The 26,970-nt window shown below is 42.8% G+C and overlaps 1 protein-coding gene across 1 annotated transcript in view; it reads left to right on the top strand.

Annotated features, from left to right (window-relative positions):
• The first annotated feature begins 10 nt into the window (after positions 1 to 10).
• LOC119455932 (DNA repair protein XRCC1-like) overlaps positions 11 to 26,970 on the top strand; it is a 100,959-nt gene continuing 73,999 nt past the window's right edge. Inside the window, 10 exon segments of the mRNA XM_037717477.2 lie at positions 11 to 144; positions 292 to 420; positions 422 to 490; positions 5,459 to 5,617; positions 10,518 to 10,577; positions 13,961 to 14,087; positions 14,268 to 14,359; positions 16,628 to 16,811; positions 20,875 to 21,040; positions 21,802 to 21,918. Coding sequence (XP_037573405.1) covers positions 94 to 144; positions 292 to 420; positions 422 to 490; positions 5,459 to 5,617; positions 10,518 to 10,577; positions 13,961 to 14,087; positions 14,268 to 14,359; positions 16,628 to 16,811; positions 20,875 to 21,040; positions 21,802 to 21,918 — 1,154 coding nt within the window. The 5' untranslated portion in view covers positions 11 to 93.

Here is a 26,970-nt window from a genome sequence, read left to right as displayed (position 1 = left end):
CAATGGCTGAATTAGCATGCGTGTTTGTAAACATCGTTGCGCGCGGCTCAAAGACGGCACACGTGCGACGCGGGAACTCGACTGTGTTCTGCCATGCCTGTTTTAAAGATACAGCATATCGTTTCGTTCAGTAGCGAGGACAAGGTATTGCGTTTCTAATTACGTACTGCATGGTGCCCTTTGAAGAACAAGAACACAGTCTAGTTTTGCATTAGTTGATACCTGCTTGTCAGTGCCGGACACAAAGTACTCACGGCTACGTATGCTTGTTCTTTCCCTCGATATTGACAGGTACACAAAGCGGAAAACCTTCTAAAGCCCGAAACGTACAGGAAGTGGAAATGCGCTACACCGGGAGAAAAACAAGCGTCTGTGATTTTGCAGCTGGAGAAAGCGTCCGTAATCTCATCCATCGATATTCGGGAACGAAAGTTCCGCGTTCATAGAAGTCCTCGTCTCTAGGTCTTCAGACCCTGCACAGGATTTTCATGTACGCTGACTGAAGTGTTACTAATTTCTGTGTCTTCAAGGCTGAGGAATTTTTTGTACTCGTAATCAACATTCACCAAAGTATTGTGATCTTGTTATTAACATTACAGCTCTAATTTGTCCCCAGAGTTGTGCTCTCGTAAGATGAAACAAACAAAGAAGGAAATTTGTGCTTTGGAAAACTGGTGTGACCACGTTTTATATTTATCATATTCCCAACGGTTTCATATTCTGTTAACCTTAAGCTGCTGCGTTCGCTTGAGCTCGGCATGTGTTGCATGATGCCAAGGGACTCTAGGGCATCCCACAACATTTTCTTAACTCTACCAGCTTCCTTTCACGCTTATTCCCCTTGAGTCACAGATGTAGGGGCACTGTAATAGGTGCATGCATACAAGTTTTCCAGCTGAGTAATTTCATAATTCCAAAAAATTTGCCCTCAGCTTGAATGCTGGATCCTTTCACTTTCTAATTTTCCTATTTGGTGTGTGTCAGTAGCTGCGACGCAGTGCACATATATATAGAGAACTTATGGCGGCAGGTTCAGCAAAGAGCGCACTGGTGACGCAGCAATGCCACAGGTGTCATGACAGGTGTCATGAGAACAGTATTACTGTTCTCCCCGTTTCATCATAAACAAAGTTTTGATGCGTAAGTGCATTGTTTTTAAAGAAACAAAAGAGTAAGCCTAAATTTTGGATGTATGGACCACGTTTTACAGACTACTAGTACAGCATTCTATTGCACTCCAGAGGAGAATAGTAAACTGGGTGATTTGGTATCAATTCATGTTTGAAAGCTAGCTCTAGAGCTAACATGGAACGAAAGGACGACCAGCACTTTGTCCGGTTGTCCTGCGTCTTTTTCATTCTATGGTTAGCTATAGCGCTACCCTTAAAACATTGCAAGGCTTTAAGTTGCTTAACGATTGTTGAAAGGGAGCAGGCATTTGACAACCGCAACAACCTGTTTGGGTAGTCTTGTAAACATCTGTGTCCCACGAATTGAAATAGAGCTTTAAATTGTCCGTAGATGTAGTAACCGTCACGGAATATTGGGTTACCAGAGACGTGAACTGCAACGGCAACCAGGTGGTGCCACAAATGTGGCCGCTCACATTTAAGTCTCCTGTAACACAGTATCCTTCAAAAGGCAATACACTTAGGAATAAGCTGAAGCTTCCTAATGACACACATGCCTGATATATTTATTGACTGTGCCACTGCAGTTGTCTTTCAATGCATTTTTTATAGTGAACATTCCTGTGGCATATTTGTACATTTAGTGCTTCAAGTAATGCTGAAGTAAGCACGTCGTGGTACCAGTCTTCTCATTGGAACTTGGCTTAGGCGTCTGTCGGATTCCTGTCTGCTGTGCGGTGTGCAGTCCAGAATTTAGATGGTGCCACAAATTAGTGTGCTGGAAGGTGAACTTGAAACCACATTATAATGGCCTGGGGTGGTGGCACTAAATGATGCACACGAGTGTCTCCATTCCAGCTCTTATTATGCACGCAGGAAAGTATTCATGCAAGGGCAGGCCTGTGATCCGAGTGCATTGCAGCATCTCGTATTCAGTAGGACTCAAACTCGAAAATGCCAGACTTGTTCTTCTGTGCTGTTATGCCGTCATTCACTTCCATTCTAGTTGGCCAACATTACATAGCTGAGCTAAAGGCATTGCACAGTGCCCATAGCACCTATGTTAGCAGTTAGCACCAGTGCCTAGCTCTCAAGTGGTAGTTATTGCAAGCCATTGTGAGTGCAACAAGTAGAAACCGCCATTTTTCAACATTGGTTATTGGAGAAGTGTGAGCTTAAATGGGCCTAAAACCTATAAAATGTGGTGTAGAGTCTCTGAATTTGAACTTCCAGAATCAAGTAAATGAACTGTCAAGTCTTCTTTTGTGTATTTTTTTTTAGCAGTGCTGAAGCAGAATGGAAGCAGAACCAAACCTATACACCTGTTTCTTTTCCTTTCATCACTTGGTGTATGACAGCCATATTTGTTGCGAATAGGAACTAGCAGGATGGTGTTGGAGAATGTGTGGAGCATACAAGCACTGGGCATTGGATTTGTTGTCAAACTGCATCATATATAAAACCAAAGAAAAACAGCAAGATTGTGATCAATTTTAGACACTGAAAAATAAAAAGTTGCTGCTGCAATTTAATCAGAATTAGTGCTCGAGGCTCAGAAATTCAGTTTGCTCAGTTCTTTTTCAACATTCATTTGGTTACCTCACAATTTTTTTTACTTTCTGGAGCCAGAGTGATGCGGTCACAATGACTGATGACATTTGTGAGGCATAAATAGTCAAAATATGCAGATGTTTTTACATTCAGGTTGTTATGTCGATGCGTGCCACCACGAGGTCACTAGTTTGTAGCTCTGGCATCTTGGATATACCTGCATGGCAGACTAACTCTACTCCTTTCTCACTCCCCTCTGTTATTCCTATGATCTAGAGGACATAACAAATCATGCAGTCCCTCTTACCATAGAACCTGGTGGTAGCCAGTTACTTGCTCTTGTAATACTCTTAAAAATGCTTTTGCCTGTATAGAAAGTCATATAATTTTGTTTAGGCCATATTTTGTTCAATTTTGGATAATTAAAGTATGCAGGAGTTCGAATTAGTGTGGGTTGACTAGTGAGAAAAATTCCTCGACAAACATGGTTCATTGTGCTTACGGATATTGTTAATCCTGCAATGTCCAGAGTGACCTCCCTCCTTTCGCATCTCATTTATCTCTCTCTGCAATGACCAAATGCAGTTCATAATAACAATGAAATTTTATTTGAGTTAAAACATAATTAGTAAAATTGTTAATTAGTAATTGCTTTGTCGAACTATCCAAAGCTAATACCTAACTTCAGCATTAAAAAAAAAAAAAAAAACGAACATAATATGGGTCTCTTGCTAAGTTTCCTATGCTTAAATCGGCATTTTGAGGCATCGCACTGAGCCTATATGATTAGGGTCCTTCATTTTTGGGTTTTATGTTTTTTAAAATTTGTTGATTAAACATTGTGTGTTATACTTAAAAAAGAAAACCAGGAAGAAATTGGACCCATTTTGTGATTCTACTGGCAACTTTCACAAATGAAATTTGTGAAAGTTGCATAAGCAATGGTATATTTTTGGACAAAACACTACATTTAAAGGCAATATCATTCACAGGAATGTATATATGCACACACATTGTTTATCGTTCTGGTTTTTCAACTATTTATACATGACTTGTACATTACAGCATGATCACTGGAGCTTGCGTACATTCCGATATATACGCCACTATTTGCATCGCGCATGCTATCTGAATAAACAAGATTTTTTTTGCTATAAAATCAACGAAAATATAATGACAAAGAGAGCTGGTCACAAGTTATGTGATGAACATCTCTATCCAAACTCTTGCTGGAAGGCATCATTTGCATTTTTAAAAGAAGCCACATAAACAAATACAGCAAATAGAAACATTCTTGATGATCCCTTGTTTACTGGTCTTCTGCACTTTTTTTTTTAAACTAAAGATAAAGTGCAAATAGTAGTGCGCTGGGCACGCTTCGCAAGAGGTGTGGTGCTTTTTCTTATCTTACAAGCCCTTGTTGAGGTACATTATCATGTGCATTTTGATGTCCATCCTAGACCTGTCTGGCCTTTTGTCCTTGTCTATTGTTATCCTGTTCAACTGCCTTGTGCTACATGTCCTTGCAACAAAATTAATGGAATGCCAACTGGCCAATCTGCCACCCTTCTTTCACCCTACCTTAGTTGAGGAAACTTTCAACATCACAGCCGTCACTCCCAATGCAGAATAATGTCAGTGCTGTGTTCCCTTCCTGGAGCATTAGCACTGTTTACATGAGTGTGATGTGCGGATGATGCGATGTGTAATTGTCGTTCATGTAAAAGTGGCTAATAAATAGACAACGGGCTAGCAGGCTCTCAACATCTATATATTCTGGTTCTTGCTTGAGTGTTAGCGAAAATGGAGCATAGATCATATTTAATTTATATTAAGAATAGCATATATTTTGACCACTTGCTTACGCAAGACGGGCAATGTTCATTGGTTTTGTAACACCTGAATTTATTCTTGCCCTTTACAAAATATTAATACGCCCAGGAGAAATTGGGCTGGGAAAAACCAGGTTTAATCTGATTATCATATAACTTGTTTTGGGTGTGAAAATTGGGAATTACGGGGTTTTACAAGAAAACAAAGAACCCCATATATGATAGACTGGGCATTACAGGATTAATACAATTCTTTTTTGCTCAGACCACAGGGGCACCAGATTGAGCATTTTCAGATTAAAATGTACCAGTTTGGATCATAGAGGTGTCCAAACCACACCTCAGTGATGGTTTCCTCAGGGTAACAAAAACTAATCTTGAAGGCTAGGATATTGCGAGCTGCATGTTCCCACAATGATTGAAGGAGCCGAAAACACGTCATGGAAGCCATGTTTTGGACACCACCAATTGTATTACCTCGGTGTGACTAACTGAAAAAGAAGATTCCCGAAAAATGTTCTGAAGACATATTTTGGTGCCTTAATAATGGTCATTTTTGTAATATGTTCACTGTGTATGTGAATGCTTATTAAATTTGATGCTTATTTAAAATAGTGCAACAGGACGAGACCAATACAGAGCCACAAAGAATTGACACAAACAGGCTCTGATTACCGACTGTTTTATTCTGAGACCAGTGTACTGCTTCTCTGCACTGCGGTCAACCTGACAGAATAAGCCAAAAAGTGATAACCAATGATGTCAGTGATAATAAGGCAATGCAGTAATCAATCTTTATTGATGGTACCCTTGTATTATCAAGTTGTAGTCGCAAATGAGCCTGGTGTAACTAGAGATGAAGCATCGTTTCTAGTTTGAAAGTGAAATGATACAAACCAACTAACATTGAATGCCTGTTGAATATCCTTTGTTCTTTCTACACAGGTCCTTCTTGTGGCATCATCATTCATGACACCAATGGACGCTCGTCAAGGGACAAACCTAAACCGTGTCCGCATGTTTGGGGCTGAAAAGCTGTCTCAGTCCTTTGTTAAAGAGAAGTGGGACCGTGTTAAGATTGTGTGTACACAGCCTTTTAATAAGGTATGTTTTGATGCATTTCAATGTTGTGCTTTATTGCTCTTTCCTGGTAATGGACAGCTTTCGTATGTACCAGGTGTCTTTTATTTAATGTTGACTGAATTTTTTACGATCGGCCTGTGGCATATAGCAAATATGTGCTTATTGAGCTGTATTACTTGAACAAGAAATAAAAATGCATAACTGACTTATTAAAAACATTTACTAGTCAGCTTTTAAACTAAATACCTTAGGGAACATACTGCAATTTATGAATTGAAGCCAGCAGGTTTTATATCCACTTGAAACAAATTTTGAAACTAGCACCAGATTTCAGATAAGTGCCGCCGAACTTCCAGTAAAGATTCACTGTTGTACTACTTACTTTTTTAACACAACACCTTTTTTTTTGTGAAACTTTTTTATGCATTGCAACACCATTTTTATGCAACACCCTTTTTTATGCATTGATGCTAAAAAATATATTTCTTCGCACGTTATGGGAATTCGAATCTCAAAACTGGTGTCTACCTCTGAATTCATCCCAAGAAAATGTGCCTTTTGAACTTACCAATTACAACTTATCATTTGCAATATGTGCTGTAAAGCAACTGATTTAAAAGTTAGTTATTGCAATTTTGGTAATTAGTCCTTGATGCACTTTGATTTCTAAGCAAAGAATGTCTTAGAGTAGTCCAGCTCAAGCAGCTACAGCTCAATCCTGCTACATGCCACAGGCAGTTGTTAAAAATTTCGTATGGTCAAAGAAATGCTCTATATACAGTGAAACCTTGATATAACGAAGTTGGTAAAGTCATCACTTTACTTAGTTATATCGAAATTACGTTACATTGAAATTGTACCTTTTATGCAAATAAGTACAGTCGCTGACAGTTTTTTTTTTGCATGGAATGGGCTGCAAGATTTTCCGAATTGTCGTGCAATTGGAAAAAAACGAATTCATTTTGTTCAGTTTGAGAATCTGCAACCAAAAATACGGTTTCATGCCATGTCACCGATATCTTTACAGCGGCGGTACAATGCGAAGCCTGTGAAGCTTTCGCGTTCACTCTGCTGTCGTGGCTGATAGTGTCGTCCGCAGTGGGATGATGCTGTCAGTCATCTTGACTCGCCAATGTTTTCACCCGCTGCACATTACCTCCAAGATGGGGCGCACTAGTTGCATGTGTGCTCCCCCTCCCCCTTGCGCACCCAGGAGGACGGTGCGCATCATGGCATCATGCCACCATCCTTCTCAGCCCACCCTTGCAGGCTTTCCTTCGCACCCACAGCATATAGTGCCAGGGGCGCGAGAGGATTTTATCGCATGACGACGAGAGCGCCCTGCGTTTAGTAGTTCAGTACTATACCACTACTCATGTTTATCACTGATATCAGCACACGAGGCAGGGATAATGGGTCACAACACAAACACCAAATTGAGCACTGGCACAAAGCACGCTCAGAATACAGAACTACGATAAACCCGTTAACTCGTATCTCTAATAACCAGAAAAAAATTTGAGAACGCAGATTCGAGATAAGCGAAAGCACAAAAATAGAAGCCTGCTGGTCAGACGGAGACCACGTGGAGCCTTTCCAAAGTGCCATCAGTAATATTCTCGGTCACTTTCACATGCATCGGCACCGGACACGTCGGTAAATCTATGGGCAATGGCATTGCTGGCGCTGTGCCAAGACACCATGCTTGGCACAGAGTCAAGATTATTATAATCCTGATGCAATATTTGGAACCATTCATCAGAGCATAACTGTTTTCAGACACCCAAAAAGCTGGCGCCACTACTTTCTGCATCTTAAATTCTGGACAATTTCACTTCTAACACCGAAGCTGAACTGCAGAAGAGCACAATGTCACGTCTTTAGCAGATGCCTACGAATGATGTGGCATGTACGCATCACTTTTACGGCAGCATGAAACGAGCGCCCTTATCGAGCTGCGATCTTGCTAAAATACTGTGGGCTTACATGCTGGCTTCATTTGAGTGCAGCGTGCAGGCTGATTGCGCCTGCTCAAAAGCGCTGATCATCTTGCCCAAGGTCACAATTGGTATGCTGTGATTGTATTGATGTATCAGTGACAGAGGAATTACATTGATTCCCAGCTCACCGCTGCTGCGTGAGGTGACAACAAAGTGGCAGTGACCAGCTGAGCAAGTGCGCACTAGCGGTGATGGATATAAAGAAGGGCGAAAGATAAGCAGGGAGCGCGGCTTGGCGCAGTGTCTGGCTCGACTAGTGACCTGCCGCTGGGTGAAAAGTCAGTGCAAGCGATGCTGTCGACACTGCCCCGTTGCCTTTTCCCTGGTATCTATGAAGTCAAGATTTCGAGATATCCAGATTCCAGTGCCAAAACTTTTCACGATAAGAGGTGAAAGACACATCGGTTCACACCAGGGCCAGAAGAAAATGTCTACTTATCAGACATTTCGAGATATGAGAGTACGACTTAATTACGGTTTACTGTAGTATGCGGTGTGGAATGCATTGATGCATAATATGCTGCACCGACGCCACACTCGGCAGTTATGACCTCCAAAATCAGGCGGTGCAAGCTGCAAAATTTCAGAGGCGATAACCTGTTAAATTTCCTGCTACTGGCAAAGATACTGCTCCGCTTCGGTGGCAACGCTGTCGCATGGCGTGTGATTAGACAGGTGCATTCATAGGTAACCACATGTAATTCAACTATTTGGCCATTTGCGTCCACGCTAGTTTCCATTTATTGTCTTGGTATTTGGTTGTGGTGGCAGTGAAATTTCGTTATATTGAACTCGTGTATGAACACACTTCATTGTCTTGAGGTTCAAAATACATGGTGTTCTATGGACCAGAAGTTGTAGAAGATTAAATACTTTGTTATATTGAGAATTTTGTTATATTGAAGTTTGTTATATACAGGTTTGATTGCATATAAAAAATTGCAAGCAGTTTCATTTCAAGTACAAAGCAATGACATCAACAGACAGCTCAACTTTGTAGAACTGTGGCTATTTAGCCTTTCTTCATCATTCTCTTCCTGTCTTTTGCTTTGCACTTCGAGGTACACTTAAAAAAAATGGCACCAAACTACTGTCTGTAAATACATAGAAGTGCAACCTGGAACACGGACTAAGAAAGAGGATGGGACGAGCGTTGCACTGTCAACAAGGTTTATTTGATGATGGCCACTTGTACACATGCATCTTTACTCATGCGCAAGGGGATACACTAAAATTGACACACACTTAAAGATAGAAATCTAGAAAGTGCATTTCACTGCCGCGTATCAATAAATAAATCTGGTTGACAGTACAGCGCTCGCCCCATCCTCTTTCTTCGTCTGTGTTCGAGGTTGTGCTCCTATATATTTACTGAATATGCACCAACAAGCCCAGCCACAAGTACTGCTAAGCTACTGTCTATTGGTCCTCTCTAGTTCATCACTTTTCCAGTATTATTTTTGTGCAGCTATAGCTGCCTCTGCCTTTTTATGATTTAATGTTTGCCAGTGGAATTGTTTCAACGCAACTGTTGGTCAACATTGCTCCTAACGTCTCCTCAGTTTTGCATGTTTAGCTTGACGGTTAAAAATTTTACATGTCCTCTTTTTCGTCATATAATATGTGTCTGTACAGCGTTTAACTGTTTAACTCAATGCTACCTTAGCCCCCTTAAATATTGCCCATGGGTGATGCAGGTTTCTGCTTGAAGTAATCAAAAATCAGTATAATAAACAAATAAACTACCAGTATTCTATTGAATCTTAGTGACCACTGTGCTACATTGTAAGAACACTTCCTGTCACTGAAGGTGTGGCTTGAGAAATCATTGTGCACATATCATTCTTGTGGTAAGATTGAAGGGTCTTGTGTGTAAGTTATAGAATTGCCATTTTGTCATTTATTGTCATTTATTGTCATTTATTGAGGTACAGTTCTCAAACGGAATGATACTGATTGAATGGATGGGAGAAGAATGCAAAATTATGGTGAATGTTCTGTCACATGAGAACACTAACTTGTTGAAAGAAAGCACCTTCTTTTATGTTGCAGGTTGCTCTTTCGTGATTATTTTTGTTGAATTATGTGTGATAATCAGTGCATTCTGCCATCACTAACCTATGAGGCTGAAACTTGGGAAGATAACAAATTAACTTGAAATGAAGTCAAGGACCCTGCAAGGAGCAGTGGAGACGAAATTGATATGCATAACTTTACGACAAAGGAAGGCAGCATGGTGAATTAGGTAGAAAATATGAGTAGCTGATAATGTAGTTAAGATTAAGAGGGAGAAGTGGAGTTGGGCAGGTCACACAGTGCATAAAACAGAGATAAATAGATAGATAGAGATAAGATAGGGCAAACGGAGATAAATGCAGTTGAGGGTGGCAGAGTATAAACTGGAGTGATAAAATTAGAAAATTTGCAAGCATAGGAGGGAGTTGGCTGACACAGGACAAGGTTAACTGCTGATTTCTGGGAGAAATCAGCATCCTGCTATGGGCATGCAGGAGAAGATGATGATGTAGATGTATACAAAATTAGCTGTAAACGAAAAAAGGGTTGTAGCACAGTGGAACTGTTTCCAAGTAAATGTTTACAGCACCTGCTATGCCTGTGATGACTTGATTGAGATGCTAGTTGCGCGGTTGTTGTGGAACTCACATTGGGGTTTCACTTTCAGCCTAGATGTGTCCATGGCTGGGATAATGTAACGATTCTATTTCCTTGTGATTCCTTGTCGTGGTTCATCAGCGGTCAGAGTGGGCTCCGCACCCACTATCAGTGTGATTAGTCGACCGTGAATGATTGATGATAAGAGTGGCTTAGAATCAAGCAGAAGGAATTGCTACATTATACCGGCCCATGTATCAATTATGTGCAAGGTTTACTATGTTCTTCTATTTTGTTTTTACTTGCAGAGTATCCAGTATGGCCTTGCTTTCATCAAATTGCACTCACCTGAAGAGATGACTTCAAAGGTAGTTGTTCAGGCTTGCTCATTTCTTCTCTCTTCCTTCTCCTCTTTCAATCCCTTCTCCCCCTTCCCCAGTGCAGGGTAGCCTACCGGGCTCAGCCTGGTTAACCTCCCTGCCTTTCCCTTATGACCTCTCTCTCTCTCTCTCTCTCATTTCTTTCAAGCTAGACATCTTTATGTGTGTGAAACATAAACAAATGCTAAGGAAGGGATTGCCCAAAATTAAACTTTTTGACCATTTTTACGGGTGTTAGCTAGTTAGTGCAATTAGTCGGCCTGCGGAAGGGCTAAACCCCACATTCACTTATGGTCCTCGACAAAAAGCTCTTCTTCGGCTTTACTGTGCAGAACACAGCACCTCCTCCCGACTGAAGAAGACACTGTGCATTAGTAATGCTGCTTGATGATTCTCACGACAAGAAGTTTCTCTAGAAACACACCTCCATTTTAGCACATTTGGGTAAACACTGAGAATACTTTGTTCCAAGATTTTTGCACAAGAATTGGTGCAGGGTGTCATTGAAGCGAAGTGACTGTTTTAGTTAAAGGACAGTGCCATAAACCACTTTCTTGATCCGGGTGGAGTGTTTGAGCGTAGCAACATTCTAGAATTCGGGGGTAACTAATCTTTCTTTAGACAAGATGAGGTCACCAGTAAAGCTATGGCCGTGGGTGTGAGACTACAGTGAGGAGAAATAGTAGAATGTCACTCATACATTTTAGAAAGAAACACAAGAAAAAACATACTAATTGGGAAAACCTACGATCCGAAGCCACCAGAAAATCGGCAGGCTATCTATTTATGAAGTGTTGAAGCAGGCGACATCTATTTATGAAGTGTTGTCAGAATTGTTGCAGCACGAGATGCCGACGCGTGCTGATCAGTGGGGCCCGAGTGGCCTGATATGTGCGTTATCATTTTTGCGGCTTTGGCAAGCATTTTGGCGGGTAGGTTTCGTTGTGAGTACTCGGCGAGAATCGTTTCGACATGAGATGCTGACATGCGTCGAGCTCGTGGGGCCTTAGCGACCCGAGACGTGCACTGTCATTTTAAGACGACGATGGGAAACTGAAATGAAATCAAGATATTGGGTAATGTTGAAATGCGATGCTATAGTGGCGCTAGAGCAAAACATGATGCTCACTTTGTGCCGCCTAAGGCAGGAAACGGCAGTGTGCTTGAGTTATTGTCTATTGAAAGCATGCAGCACGCTTACGATGCCACACAGGCTGTGAAACAGACAGGTAAAGATTCTTGTCGCAATGGTTGGCAGCGATAGCTGTGAATGGCAACGTGCGACGACTCGCGAGGAGATTTGCTGGTACCGGAATAGAAAACCTTGTGTGTTCTGGCATTTTTACATGGCATGGGTGGGCGAGTACTGCAAGGAAGCTGCTGGTGCGGGTTCCTACTGCTCTTGATTGCGTGTGCCTCGCATCTTTTCTTGTTTAAATGGGGTCTATGGGCAGGAAAATGTATCATATGATCGCAGTTTGGCGATATACTGAATGTTGGTGCCGAAAGATTGTGTGTTCCGGGAACGCATTAACCAGTAAAGAGTAATTTAATTTCTTGCATTCTCGATCGCAAGCGTTGTCGCTATGAAATTGTACGAAACGGGATGATATCAACGAGGCTCTACTATACTAGTAGGCATGATGTGACATTGAGGCAGGTTTATTATCGAAGGAACTGGCTGAGGGGTTATATTACCTGGCAAAGATGCTTTTCAATCACGTCTTTTTTAGTTTCGATGAAGATTCGTAACTTGTTATGTTAGTCTTCCAGAGCAGCTGATGTGAAGGGCCAAAAGCATACCCTTTGCCTTGGGATCTTTGTTTGATAGTGACCACAAAGTGGGCCGGCAACTTTTTGATGTACCCTGAAACCATGACCTTCCCAGGCTTCCTCTGTCTTCGTGAACGACTATTTTATCTGCTTAGTCCCTGAAAACCTTATGTTGTGTTTGCTGCATCACTTAGACTCCTATTGCATCACTGGATGTCAGTGGCACTGTTGGCATGCTCTCCTAAATGTTTAACATGCGAAAATACTGCTAGCAGCAAGCCTCCAGTCTTCTCGGCCAACTGCCACATTGTTGGCCACGCAACTGCAGGAGATCATGTGACCACCAACACGTCACACATGTTGAGCAGGCTGTGTGCGTTGACTGTTGACACTGGCAGTCCAAGCTCACTGGCGGTGTTTATGCACTTTCTCTTCAGGGTCCCAATTACTTCTAGTATATTCAGCTTTTTATTGAGGTACAAAGGCGTGTGCTTCCTCGAAGCCATTGCCACAGCTGTTAAATTGACCAACACAAATGTAGCAACTCGAACGAATGCGAAGTGCAATGTCCTGCAAGAAGATTTGCCCCGTACTGAAAGTGGAAACTGAGTGTGTGCCACTGTGTCCATGCGACACGAGTGGGTGAGTACAGTAGGGAAGCTGTCATAGTGAAGGGCTACTGCTCTCGATTGTGCATGTCTCACGCCTTTTCTTGTTTACATGGGATCTAGTGGTCGAAAAAACTTACCATACGATCACAGTATTGAATGTATTGTCCTCAGTCAGTCCGTGCTGATGCCGTCCCGCAGTCGAAGAGAGGAACTAGCTACTCGCTCTTTGTCTGCAAGATGGCGTCGTGCACGGTCTGATTGTGCGATTGTTCGTGCTCTTTGGCTTTCAAACAACGTCATGTGTGGACCAACTACACACTCATAGGTGCACTTCATGGGACCGACCAGTGGAGGCCTTCTCGATCGCTCGAATGTGTCTCTGTTCGTGTGACTGCACCCGCGAATGACTTAGGTGTTAATGTCTGGCATGGGGGAAACATATATTCGCTCGGCATTCTTTCGCTGTTAATCGAACCCCCTCAATTCTTTAGCGTGTTTCATTTCTAGTGTGTAGTTAGGCTAGCTGGCATTTTTATGTATCAAGGTGCAATAAATGCCTTTTTGTTTGTCTGCACTACTGTGTGTTGTTGTCCTTTGTTCAATAGAGCCCTTGAGACCCCACAGCTCAAGTCCAAATTATGAGGTCATGTAGCTAGAAAGATTGGTAAAAAACTAAATATTGTTTCAGATCCTACATGATGGAAGCAACAAGGCTCACATAAGAGCAGAAGGGTGGACAGCTGGGCTAGGTGGTAAATAGTCGTGGTATTGAAGTGGAAACAAAGACACGCTGAGACCGAGACACAGCTAGAGCCAAAACACTATTTAATTTCATCACTGTTTTGACTTAGCATATTGTTGTTTAATCACGATTCTTTTAAAAAAGAGGAGATTGCAATACGCTTACTTTCATGTAATTTACTTTGATATGATAGCAAAGTCCAGAAACTGAAGTGCTACCACTGAAGAAGCTTTATTGCCTTTCAGGCCGAGCCTTCACCAAAGGCTTCCTTTGGGAATTTCCAGTTAAAGGAGGAAGAAGATGAAACCGATCTTGCTGTCGGCGCGTGGTTTGCCAAGAGAAAAGAAAAAGCATCTGTTGATTCTTCGACCAGTAAGTCCAGACTTGAAAAAAAAATTTTATTTCAGTATTATGCGCCTTCATGGATCAAGCAAATGTCCTTGAGTTTTTACTTTTCGATCAGTCCTGCAGTTTTCTTATTTTCTTTGTTGGCTGTGCATAAAAGGAAGTTTCTTGTCTGTTCCACTTATCGAATGCTTGACTGTTGTACAGGCCCTGCTGCGATAAAGGCGGCCTCCTATGCAGCTACAGCACTTCGAACTGCAGAAGAGAAAACTCTGAAGCCATCAAAGCCTGCCAGCAGCGTAAGCTTACTTTGTGTCTTTTAGAGATAAATTGCAAGTGGCTGTTGTGGTGGTACATGCAAGGTGTGGCACTAGTTAATGGAAGGTTCATATTTTTTTTACTAAATATGCCTTACTACAATTTTATGTGCCATGTCCATCAGAATATGGTCCTATATTGACGCACTATCTCATAGCCATCCATAGTATGCCATAGCTCCTGAATCACTAAAGCATGTGTCTATCATAAACAGTCTTCCTGATATGCCTTTGTTGTGTTTGTGCAGCACTCAGAACCAGAAAACAAATGAGAAAATTCTTTTATGGTGTCATATTGTTTTGCTCATGCTGGATGGTTGGCTGGTAAAGCATCGCATTTCAGTGAAAATTATGGGATTACTTGTGGGGGGGTGCCTCAGTGACGATGGCATTGCACTGTTGAGCATGAGGTCACGAATTTGATTCCTGGCCACTGCAGAATGCAAAAAAATGCTTGTGTACCAAGCTTTGGGTTCATGTTAAAGAACTCCAGGGGGTCAAAATTAATACAAAGCATTGCTGCAATCAGGCTGCAGTCGTGCACTGCGTGTGTCCCTCTTAATCCATTGTACAGTTTTGGGACAATGCTAAAGCCCAAAATTTAATTATTTACAATGGTAAGATTTGCCGGAGGAAGAAGAAGAAGAAAAAAGAAGCTGCTGTGCATCACATCGAGGTACCTCATTCAAACTGTCAGATTATGGATTTATAAACGTTATAGATCACTGTTATTTATGGACGCAGCTGAATTAAGAAAAAAAAAATTAATAACCCTTGCACTCATTGGCTAACCAGCCGTCTTTAGTATGTTATGACCATCTAAATACAGTTATAGAGGCCCTGAACCACTTTTTATCAAAGTAGAGAAAGACATTTGAAGTGAAAATAGGCTATTTCAGAATCACTTTGCCGCAAAAAGTACTTCAATGCGTTCAGCAGAAGCGGAGTTATCGGCAATCAAACACGGCCTTCATTGTGCTCCCCTTCCTCCTCCAAAGCCTTGCACTGCGAAGGCTACGCCGGAGACATCACTGTGGCGCGCAGTTAAAATTTCCGATTTGGTGCCTACGCCACGCTAAACGTAAGCCAAACGCGGCTGTCCTCAGAGAGCCGCAGTGTGCTTAGCCGCTGGACTCGTGGCGGCCGTGGTGTAGCCGACCGCAGCGACCAATAGCAGCTGTATATTGGAGTGCACGTTATGATGAGATTAAGGGCACAGAAAAGAGCGAGAATCATTGGGTTTTTGAAACGAGAGCGTTTGAGAAAAAGGTGACTTTGCGCTCCGCTTGCGAGCTCCACGGACCGCGTACGACAGCAGAACTTGGCTGAGATGTTCACAACAACGTATGCTACCCGCGGACTATGTTATTTCACCAAATCCGAGGGGGGTTCAGGGCCCCTTTAATGTTCTGTTGGAGCTGTACTGTAAAGTGGTGAGTTTGATAACCCCTTTGAGTTGTGTGGCCAAATTGTCGTGTTGGATATACTGAATATGTCCACGAGTGGCACAGTGCATTGCATCCTGTTTGCATTCAATGTTTATAACGCGGAATATCATGGCCCTCTCCTATTTGTTTACATTTCCTCTGAAGAATTTTGCAGGAACAATATGCTCTGCCTTGGAGACCAAACTAGAAAGCATGTGAAACATTGCTGCAGTGAAGCCTCATTAACATGCACCCGCATAAAACATTTGAAGGGTTAAAATGTTTCGACGTATCCCCAAACCAGTCTCAATGGAGCCAAATGTTGAGACTGGCTACTCAAGCTCTAGTGGCTCGTCTTATGCCTCTTGGTTAGCGCATACCTTGATCACTTTTTGTTGCATGGAAGCTAACTGCGCTGTCACGACTTGAGATATGGTTGATGCTGCGCTGTGCCACAAGAGTTCGTCTTCCTTTTTGGAAAGTGTGAAGACCGGTCTACGAATGATCGTGGCTTTGGTGCAGGTGTAATGATGTCTATATGGTGGATAAGAATAGGCAATTCACGGGAAGCGCCTTGGGGACCTCAGGAAAGAACATAGCCACTGACAGGTGCGCCTGTGCAACCTATCGCCATATCACCGTCCTGCAGTGAACTTAAATCAAGCGGATGATGGTGGTTAATACTGCTGCAATATGGGAAACATATTCTGTGACAAAATGTAGAGCTCAAAGGCAAGAAAAATGACAACCTGCATTCTATTAGTTAATGTCTGACTGTAGACAAGCTGTATTGCTTTTTTCACTCAAAACATGTTGTTGACAGTGGAAGGAGACCACAGAAGAACGAGAAGAAAGTTCTTCCTCATTGACCCCGCAAAAACCGCAGAAGGCTTCCACCGTGCAAGCAGCTCCAAAGCCTGCCGCAACACCTGAGGCAAAGAAGAAACCCACCGTCGAAAAGACAAAGCCAAGGGAGATGCAAAAACCTCAGACACCAAAAGCTCAGAGTAAGGTTGCATTTACTATTTGGCATGTATCAATGTCCTGGGTGAATCTTGAAACGATGACACTAGACTCGTGGAATAGTAGCACCCTTTTATGCTTGGACATGGCATGGGAAGTTGGGACACAGCTGTTTTGCTAGGACACAGTCACACACAGTTGAGACTTATGGTTTTTTTTTCTTTTTTTGCTTTTTGAACAAATGTTAGCATGTGTCCTTGCAAAATAAATCTGTATAGTATATCCATTAAGTACAGTTTGAAGTGAATTACACTGGCAAATACCTATTAATGGCTCCTTACAGCTTGATACAGCTAAGCTGTGCTTATTGATTGCTTCACGAGAAGATCGTGCCTGTGACCTCGCAAAGCGAGGGCTGCATAGCTTGTACATGGGTAAAATCATAATATGTTCTTTATAGGCTTGGGTATGGCTACATTTAGGCAAGTTTTGCTTCTTTCCGATGTCATTTTCATGGTGTACTGATTGACTGCACATGAATTTGACGAAGAAATTTATGGGCCAGCGTAGTCTTGCCAGCATTATTTTTATGCTGCATAATCTTAGAGTGCATTGACAGAAGCCAAGGAATGAAACTTTTGTATTGGGAAATTTTCTTCTGTGCTGTTTCATGAGCCATATGATGCTGCTGCTATATTCACCTCGATGATATTTGTGCTTTGAGTTTTAGTGAGGGCAATTTTATATACTGGATTTCCTTGCAAGAACTTCCACCTTCTGGAAGTTCTTGCAATCATAACTGCACACAATTTGCAATTTTCTGTCTTGTGCAGGTAACCGTATAGTACAACGAGGTTAAGATATTTGTTAAAGCAGCCCCAAAAGAATTGTTAGCATAAAGCACAGCTCCTGAAATAGACTTGTTTTGCATGTTCATTCATCACTGCTTTTATTGCCTTCTCTCTGTTGAAGTGCAGAGCAGCTTTGTGGCAATGAGGAGCTTGCTTATCATTGTTCTAGAGTTTGGCTTCACAGCAATGGAAGCTTTGCCTGTAGGTTTGGTCTCACAGCAATGACGGAACACATTTCTATGAAGCCAAACTTTAGAGAAAAATTTGTGTGTAAAATTCACTCCTCATTGCTGTGAAAGCACATTGCCGTGAAGCCAGACCTCAATGCAAACTTTGAGTATTATCTGCAGTACCACATTGCGCTTTAAGTGGCCCTGAACCATTTTTCTTTGAAGCCTCCAAGATGTTTTGGGATGAGTATTGCGCTTCCCAAGAATGTATTACCGAAATAATAAAAAAAAAAAAGACATGGTGCGAGCATAGATACCACAAGCGCAACATATATCTTTCTCATTCCTCCTTAATGTTCTCCGTTCCGAAGGAGTAGGGCAGCACTGGTTGCAGAACCCTGCCTACGGCGTTACATTGCCTGGCTTCATTGTTGTGTTTCTTCTATCAGCGGAAATTGATGGGTGCTGTTGGCAACACATACATCCAGTTGCTGTTACTATAGTAACATCAGTCATCACTCATCTGTGCTACAGTGTATTAGATAGCTGCATGTGTCTGTTTTTTCTCATACCAAGTGGCATGAGTAGCACCATTTCCTTTCACAGTTATCTCTATAGCAATCAGATAATTTCCAAGGCTTCAACGAAACGTTGTATTAGCTTGTGTGAGTACGTTGGCAGCGCGCACATCGGCTCAGTGATGGATGCTGCACTCTGGACTCATGTTGAAGATATTCCTAACGTAATGAGCTCTAACCATGAGGCGACCCACCTCGAAGCTGTGCAACTCCAGAAGCAGACAACCTGTCCTAGTCAGATGCGGGTGCTTGGGCCAGCTCACGTCCTCATGCCCCTGAGCCATGTCACCCACAGAGACCAATCAGTCGCAACATATCTCGACGGCTAAAGGGGTCGTGGCAGTACCCCGTGGTGGCTGTGGTATCTACACTAGGCAGCAGATGCAGCTATGCGTAGGTGTAGTGCTCTTGCTATGTCCACTGGAGGGCTGGAGTGCAAGCTTGCACTTGTGGACTCCAGTCTGGCTGTGCTACGTGATGCGGACTAGACCTGCTTTTTCCTGTAGTGATAGTAGACAAATCCAAATCGCGCATTTTGATAAGTAATGAATAGTTATCAATAGCAATAACAAGCAATTTCTGCCATGGTGTCAGCCAGGAGTGGCTGGGAGCAACATTGGCTGCGAGTGAGTGTGTACAGTGCACAGTGTGCATCTCTTAAGATGCTAATCGCCATTCCTTGTGAGGCACGGCAAGTGTAAAGTACATGTGGTCTGGGCTTAAGTTTCGCATGGTTCGAGGCAAGTTGAGTGTTCAAAACTAATTGAAATTAGCGAGACCCGACGGCTACGACACCAATAAGCAATGGGGCCAAAGTTTCATTCCTACATGGCCGGGCGTGGCCAAGTGTGAGCAGACAATAGTCGGCCTCTTCTGGAAGTGCATAGTTCTTATCTAAATTTGAAACACAGATTTTCGCTTACTTTAGCTTGTTTAGCTAACTGCATCAATTAGTACACTGTAACAGTAGGAAGGAGCACTCTGATCCAAATGCCCTTCTTGATTAATGTCAACTATCGGCCAATAGCAGCCACCAATAGGAATCTGCTATATGACGACATATGGCGGTCGCCAGCAGCTTCGAAATGGGTGAGGAGAAGGCCTCTCTTTGAAAAGAGGGCGTGTGAAGAAAAGGTTACTTCGTGCTTCGCTTTCAAGCTCCATGCACTGCGCGCGACTGCAAAATTAGGCTGGGATGTTCACAGCAGCGTATGTTATTTGCGGACTGTGTGTTTCCACCGAGCTCAAAGGGTGGTTCAGGGCCCCTTTTAAGCGTTTACATTTTCTACCTTGAGTTGTTGCAGAGCTGCACTGTTGAAGCAAAGTTTGAAACTTTTTTAGTTCACTTGAGTGTACAATTTGCATTGCTTGTGTGATGGCATGTGGTAGCAAAAGTGTGTTAATGGGAAAACTTGCCCCTTGCTGCACTCGAACATTACACTACAGGTTGCACAAACACTTCGGCGAAAGTGGCCCTTCTTCAAAAAGCTATTTTAATAAGGGGAACTGAAGCGCTTGGTTTTATGGTAGTTACATCACAACCACATGAAGCCGACAGACATTGAAGCTGAGGGAAGCATAGGGGAAATTAACTCTTGGTGTTCATTAAGGTGCAGACATACTAATAAGGAAAAGAAAAAAATGAAAATACAGTACATATATGAAAAGACAACTTGTCGGCGGTGGGGGGGTGTGATGCTCTGCCAATTCAGCGGCAATGGGGGCTGTCACCTGTTGATTTTCTTGGGTATTTGTGCATGTTTACTAGATCTAGCCCTGGGAGTGTTTACCAGCGCCACTCACGGCCATGGCAGCTGATGTAGAACATGCTGTCAACCACATGGTACATGAGCTAAAGGGCAGGCAACTGGCCAATATAGACCCTTGCATGCTACCTCAAGGCATTAAGTCTGCCAGAGTTGAGACCCTTGCTATGCAAGTTCTTCAACGATCTGCTAGTTTTGAGAGGGCTAGAACCTCAGCTAGTACAAGGATAGGTGGCGGCACTTGCTGTGTTTTGATTGATATTTAGTTTTTGCTGTGCAGATTTGTAATGATACCTGCAATGCTTTCCAATTTTTGTGCTGTGTTTCAGTGTAATGACACATAATAATAAAGCTGAAGATTCAAAACTGGGGCACATTTGAGGACTAAAAAGTTGTGTGGCTCGAAGAAACAGCTGATAGATGACATAAGCGTGAGAAAAGCTATAAAAATTCATGTCATTGTGATTGCATACAATCTTGGAACACATTGTGTTAACCTTTCCATGCAATCATTTCTCTTTGCACCTTGTGCCACTTTATGTGACATAGTTATTAGTATTATATACACACTGAAATTAATTTCTTCACTCTCGTAATACTAAAGCATGAGAAAAGTACAGCTTCTGAAGTTAACATTGTGTGACCTTCTTCTGGAGGTATCCTGTCAGCTTTAGATACCCTGTATCAGTACTTGAGACAACGAGTGTGAATCACTGTTTTCTATTCCTTTATTTTTCCTCAGAAAAGAAGAAAACGAAGCCTCCAAAGAAGTTTGAAGAGCTCATGAGAGGTGTTGTGTTTGTGCTCAGCGGCTTCCAGAATCCACTTCGTTCTCAAATTCGAGACAAAGCACTAGAGATGGGGGCCAAGTACAAAGCAGACTGGGACCGCTCCTGCACTCACCTTGTGTAAGTTATTTAAAACAAAAAGAAACAATGAAAACCTAAAACTTCATACAGATGACCCGGCCTTGGAACATTACTTGAGTGTGCACATTTTTCTTTACTGGTCCTGTTGTATGCGTTGTACAGATGCGTACAGTGGTACCGGTACATTGGTCACACTACAAAAAAATCTGGTTTAGGTAGTATTGCAGCAAGAATGCAGAACTTCAAGCTATGTGTAAGGTTACCATAGCAATAGTGTAATCATAATAACAAGCCATTGTGACAGGTTATAGCGACATGTTATTGCAGAAAGTTAACCTGCACATGTGGCATAGGTGGCAATTATTACAGCTGATAATTGGAAGCATTAGTACAGGCGTGGACAAAACTAAGTTCACGAGTGGTATGACAACTGCCATGTGTACAGTGGTCTTTCACTTGTCTGGGAAAAACCAGCAAGAAGAAGACTTAGTTGCAGGTGTTTCGATTGATTCCAGGCTTTTCGGTTTTGATTTCCATGTCATGACTATGGGATTGGGGGGGTAAACATAGAAGAAGGTATGCTGAGTGAGCTGTGTAGCAACGCATTTCGTCACTTGCTGCCCAGTGTACTTGGTTTACACATGCCAGAAGCATTTTGCTTGGTTACACATGGGAATTTGCAATTCTTACCTTGGTTCAGCTAATCATGCTCTAACCCCTACAGTTAGAGGGAGTAGTATGATTAGCTGGCTGTTGCATACCTGGGCAGTTAGCACCATTCCTTGTGAATTCTCATCCAGGTGTGCCTTTCTGAACACACCGAAGTATGGCCAAGTGAAAGCAGCCGGTGGCAAGATCGTCACCAAGGAGTGGGTGATTGACAGCTACAAGGAGAAGTGCCTAAAGCCTTGGCTTGAGTGAGTTCTTTAGTGTATTTCATCTGGTACTGTGTAATTGATAGTCCCTTGCTTGCTTTTAGTAACCTCTCCTTTTCTGTAGTCAGTGACAGTTAAAGAATGCAATGGTAAAGGATTGTGAAAGGCAATGTGCATACGTGTGCCAGAAAATTTCTTCATCTGGGCCAATTTGAAGGAAGATTAACCCCCATATTCTTGAGTGTTTCTCTACTCAACACTCCACCTCGACTCAAAAAAGTAGATAGCAATGCCTCCCATCGACAGAAGTGATCACTGTGCTTCATGATCACCCATGGCAATTCTTGAGAAATGTAGCATCTTCATCAGTTGAGGAGCACCACTGTGCTCAACTTCGTGTAGTGCAGAATAAGCTTTGAGTCGAGGATTGTTTGAGAATGTGTGCTAAGTGTTGGAAGGACTAACTGTGAAAGCTGGGCATGCAGTTTTCTATCCCTGCACATTGTGGTTTAACTTTACTGTGACGGCAGTTAAAGGTGCAAAACTGGGTTCGCTGTGTCTGTCCATACCTTCTGTTACGGCGCCGTCAAGTCATCCTTATCCTGTCATTGTCAGGCCACCTAGTCATCATCAGCTTTGCCCTTGCCATAAGACAAAAAGAAAAAAAAATAATGCTGACCACCACTGGGACTGGAGCATAGGTAGGCATACTCACTCAAGTACACTAACTTATACTCGCCCCCTGCGCATTTCACAGACGTGAGATATGGTGTTAGCGAGTGACGAGAGGTGCGAGTGTACGTGGGTATGGTGAATTAGAATGGATCTGAGTGTGAACAGAAATGTGTACCACTTGACGCATGTAGCCGACACTTTTCCTAAGCTATACAAGTTAGGAATCGCACACCAGACACAGGAGACCAGTCACGCTGTGACACACCTAGCATCTGCTTCGCTAGAGCCCGTTTATTATAACCTCACTACGAAAGGGGGGGGGGGGGGCAGAGCCCAAGGTTGCTGGACAACTGTCTGCTGTCCTGTCCGCTGCAACGCGAGTATGAATGAAAGTCACAGATGGTGAGTTTCAGTGGACGTGAGTAAGATTGTGAGTGACTGTTGGTGAGTGCAAGTGGACGAGAGTATGTATGTGAGTGAGTGCCGGTGAGATTGCGGTGGACATGAGTATGGGCATGAGTGAGTGCTGGTAAATGTGAATGGAAGCGACTATGAATGCGAGTGTGTGTTGGTGAGTATTTGTGGGTGCAAGTAGTGCACATGGGTGTTAGTGAGTACGTAGCCTGCAAAAATATTTGTGAGTTAGTATCCACATATTTTGCTATAGACTGACTGGACTGGGCTATAGACTTAGAGGATACACTGGAGATGGAACTTAGGTCCTGCTGCAATCTGCAGTTGGGAGTTGGATGTGCCTACTACTGCACGAAGGACTTGATGAATGTAAACCCATTATTTGCGCTGTTGGCCATGTTGAACGTAAACTAACTAGCCTAGCTTAGCACCTTCGTGCAGCTTTAGAGCTTGGCTATTTGTGTGGTGTTTTGCGTGCGAGGAAGACTCTTAGAGTGGTGTGGCATATCTACATGATCAACAGTAATCAAATAAGGAATGTATGAAACAAGGTAGACTTGAAGTGGTCTATGTCTCCAGAATAGTTTGACCACTGTTGACCTCTTCAAGTCTCTCATCTTCCTGTGGGCTTCTGTCTTGTTCGGGCATCTGTGCATGTTTATACACAGTTCTGAATGAAGATGACGGTGTCCTCTATGAGAGCCCACTGCTGTTGCTGTAAATGAGTTCAGAGCTGGAGGAACCACTGAAGTCTGCTGATTTTTTAGGTTTAACTCTCACTAATGTACTACAATGCAATATGAGTGGGGGGCTTCATACTTGCTAGCATTTAGTATTCGGCTTCTCTTATTTTATTGGACACTGTACAGAAAATTTCCAGTGGTATCTTGTGATGAAAATAAACCTGTAAGCCTACATTCGACAAGGCAAATCAAGTGCAGCTGATAGCCAGACTTTGATGTGGACCTTGTTGCATACTGATTGCATCTTATTGTGGCTGGCGGAGCACAACCTAAGTTGCTTTTGTGCCAATAAACTTGATTGAACTAGCTGACTGCATCTCGCTCACATTGGCTTGTAATCATGATGGGTGCTGGGAAGCCCAGCGATTCTTGCCACAACCAGTGCGCTGAGCTCACGCCACTGATACCAACGTTTACAGAACCTTAATCAGTTGCAAAACTCTCCAGCCCGGCCTAACTTCTTGCGCAGCACGCAGACGACTTCCGGTTAGAGGGTTCTGGCGCTGGACAGACCATGAGAAATGCTGGCAGCGCCAGCGCTATTGCAAGCTGCTGTTCGGGAAATGCAGGATTTTCTTTTTTTTGTTTCTTAAACTGTAATGCTACTTGGAATTCTTTTTGAGTTACCGTTGCGACATAAATTTTAGTAATATTTTGCGATTTAGCAGCAAATGCTGAATGTGGCAAAGCAGTATTACTGAAATGATGGCTTTCCACAGCATGTGTGAGAATTGTCCATCCACAGAAGCGTGAATTTTTAAAGTTTCTGCATGGAACTATTCATGGTCAACGTATACAGCTTATACCCAGGATGTCATGGTAGCATCAGTGGTGTTGCAAGCACCTGTTTAAGAAACACAAGATTGTTTATTTCTCGCGCATACTGTCATGGTACTGGAGTTTCTTGTTCTTTTTTTTTGAGCTCCTGTTGCTACATAAATTTGAGTAATGTATAGCAATTTAGCAGTAAGAATTGGATGTGGCAAGGCAGTGCCACTGAAATGATAGCTTTCCATAAATGGACGATGGCCAGTGGTAAAAGTGAGAAATTTCTAAGTTTCTGCGTGGAACTCTTGGTAGTGCTCCAACTGTACGGCTTATTCTTATGATGTCATGTACCACTTTTAGATATCTGGTGAAGTTATTAGAGGGTAGCTGAGCAGGTTTACGGGCCAGCGGAATGAGTGGGCGAGCGGAGATGGCAGCGAAGTGCCGCATGAAAGGAAGAGCTTTAGCTCAGCGATCCCTCGCATGGTTAAGCTGAGTAAGAGCTGAGCGCTTTGCTATGCCACTTGTCGAACAAGGTTGGAGTTAGCGTTAGCTCTCGGCCAAGCGCTCGTTTCAGGTTCTTGATCGCGGTCACCCACTTCTAACGTCGCCAAACAGTCTTGTTGCTGAAACCCCCTGCAGAATACAGAGGTCCTCTTCAGTGGTGAAACACCTCTGAGGCTTTTTCGCGTGCAGGCAAGCCAGCGCCACTTTGAAGACGACGCTGATGACATGCCAGTGCTGTTCGTGCTGGTGGTCGCCATGTTTGTTTCGCAAAAATGCTGGTCCGCTGCGTGCGCTCCGCAGGGGAGAGGAAACCAGTGGAATGAGCGGCTCACTCAGTAAACAATCTGGCCACCCCAGCATACCGCACATGTGCAGTGGCGTCTCCCCTTGCCCGCTGGGCTCGCTGGCCCGTAAACCCACTCAGCTATAACTCTCTATTAAGTCGGCAGTAACATTTACCTATAACTTGCCGTGGTAGCCCTGTGGCTATGGCATTGCGCTGGTCAGCTCGAGGTCGCATGTTTGATCTCGGCCACGGTGACACCATTTCGATGGTAGTGGAACGCACAAACGCTTGTGTACTTAAACTTAGGTGCACGTTAAAGAACCCCAAGTAGTCAAAATTAATCCGGAGTACCCCTCGACGGTGTGCCTCATAATCTTAATAGGGTGTGGGCATTGAAACCCTAGTATTTGTTTCGGTTGCAGGCATCGCTGCTCTCATGTTTCTAATCATTATTTTCCAGCATTCCTTAACAGAAAAATAATGTCTGCCTAACTTTACTCCTGCAAGAAATGTGATTTTTGGACATGTAATAATGTCATATGTATTTAGGATCCAGAGAAATCAGTTTATTTAATAGTCTGCTCGTTCTTTTTGTAATACAAGGACAAGCACCATACCTTGTTCCCAGATCACATGTTTATTTTTCAGTCCTATACAGTAAAAAGAATGGCTGTGCAAATGCAATAACCTTATATGACTTTTCACACTTGGATTAATCTGATGTGCTTAAAGATGTACGTAAATTGCAGTTTATTTGCAGTCTTACATGTTACACATAATTATAACATTCTACATTATTTCCAAGTATGTCTTTAGAATGTCATCATCAAGAAGGTGTGCATCACAAATGCGTTATTTGTTCCACAATTTCTTGTCAAGGTGAGGAATCATGCTGTCCCATGCTTCATGGAGATTCGGGTAGTATGGAGCCCGAAAGAAGTGGTGTGATGCTTTGCATGTCCTGTAGCCAATCATGCAGCCAGGCACAACATGTTGACATATTCTACGTTGGCATACAGAGAACACGACAACTTTTTACAGACTGTGGAACATGCACGTGGAAATATTTCATGCCGATTTACATGTGAGGAGTGGACGAAGATGGAGCCTGCTGCAACAGCAATGCCTCAAATGTCACTGACGGTGGCGGTGCTGTGCAACTTTGCTCAATTTGGCAACTGACGTTGGTTCTATAAACGTTGACTGATACAATGTTACTTTGGGTAACTTGTTACTTGTTGGGTAATTTGTTAGCTAACTTAACTAGTTTCACTGGTTGCGGTCTCTAAATTGTGTCCCCCACATTTGTGCTCTGGCCTCCCAGCTGCAGTATGGCTATGAAAGATGCACAAGCCTCTGCTGTGATGTTGTATGTATGCCTGAGAAATTAAGTGTGAACAAGTTGCTCCACTGACTGAAGCTTATGTACATTTAAGATTTTGCCACTTCAGCAGAGGCAAAGGGGGATCGAACGAGAAGCTTTCGAAGCTGCCAAAACCAGTTGTCAGCCAGGGATCAAAATATAGTAGAACAAAACGCAAATAAAGATAACGTAAACCAATTTCTAAGCAATTTGACACCATTACGTACTTGCATTTTTACCTGTTACTGGCTTAACTTAAGAGACTTAACATTTTGTCAAGTCATGCTCAGTGTTTCTATATATCTATGTCTGAACAATTCCACAAGATTGTTCGTATA

Source organism: Dermacentor silvarum, chromosome 6, assembly GCF_013339745.2.
Source record: "Dermacentor silvarum isolate Dsil-2018 chromosome 6, BIME_Dsil_1.4, whole genome shotgun sequence".
Lineage (NCBI taxonomy): Eukaryota > Metazoa > Arthropoda > Arachnida > Ixodida > Ixodidae > Dermacentor > Dermacentor silvarum.
This window is presented reverse-complemented; position numbering and strand designations above follow the sequence as displayed.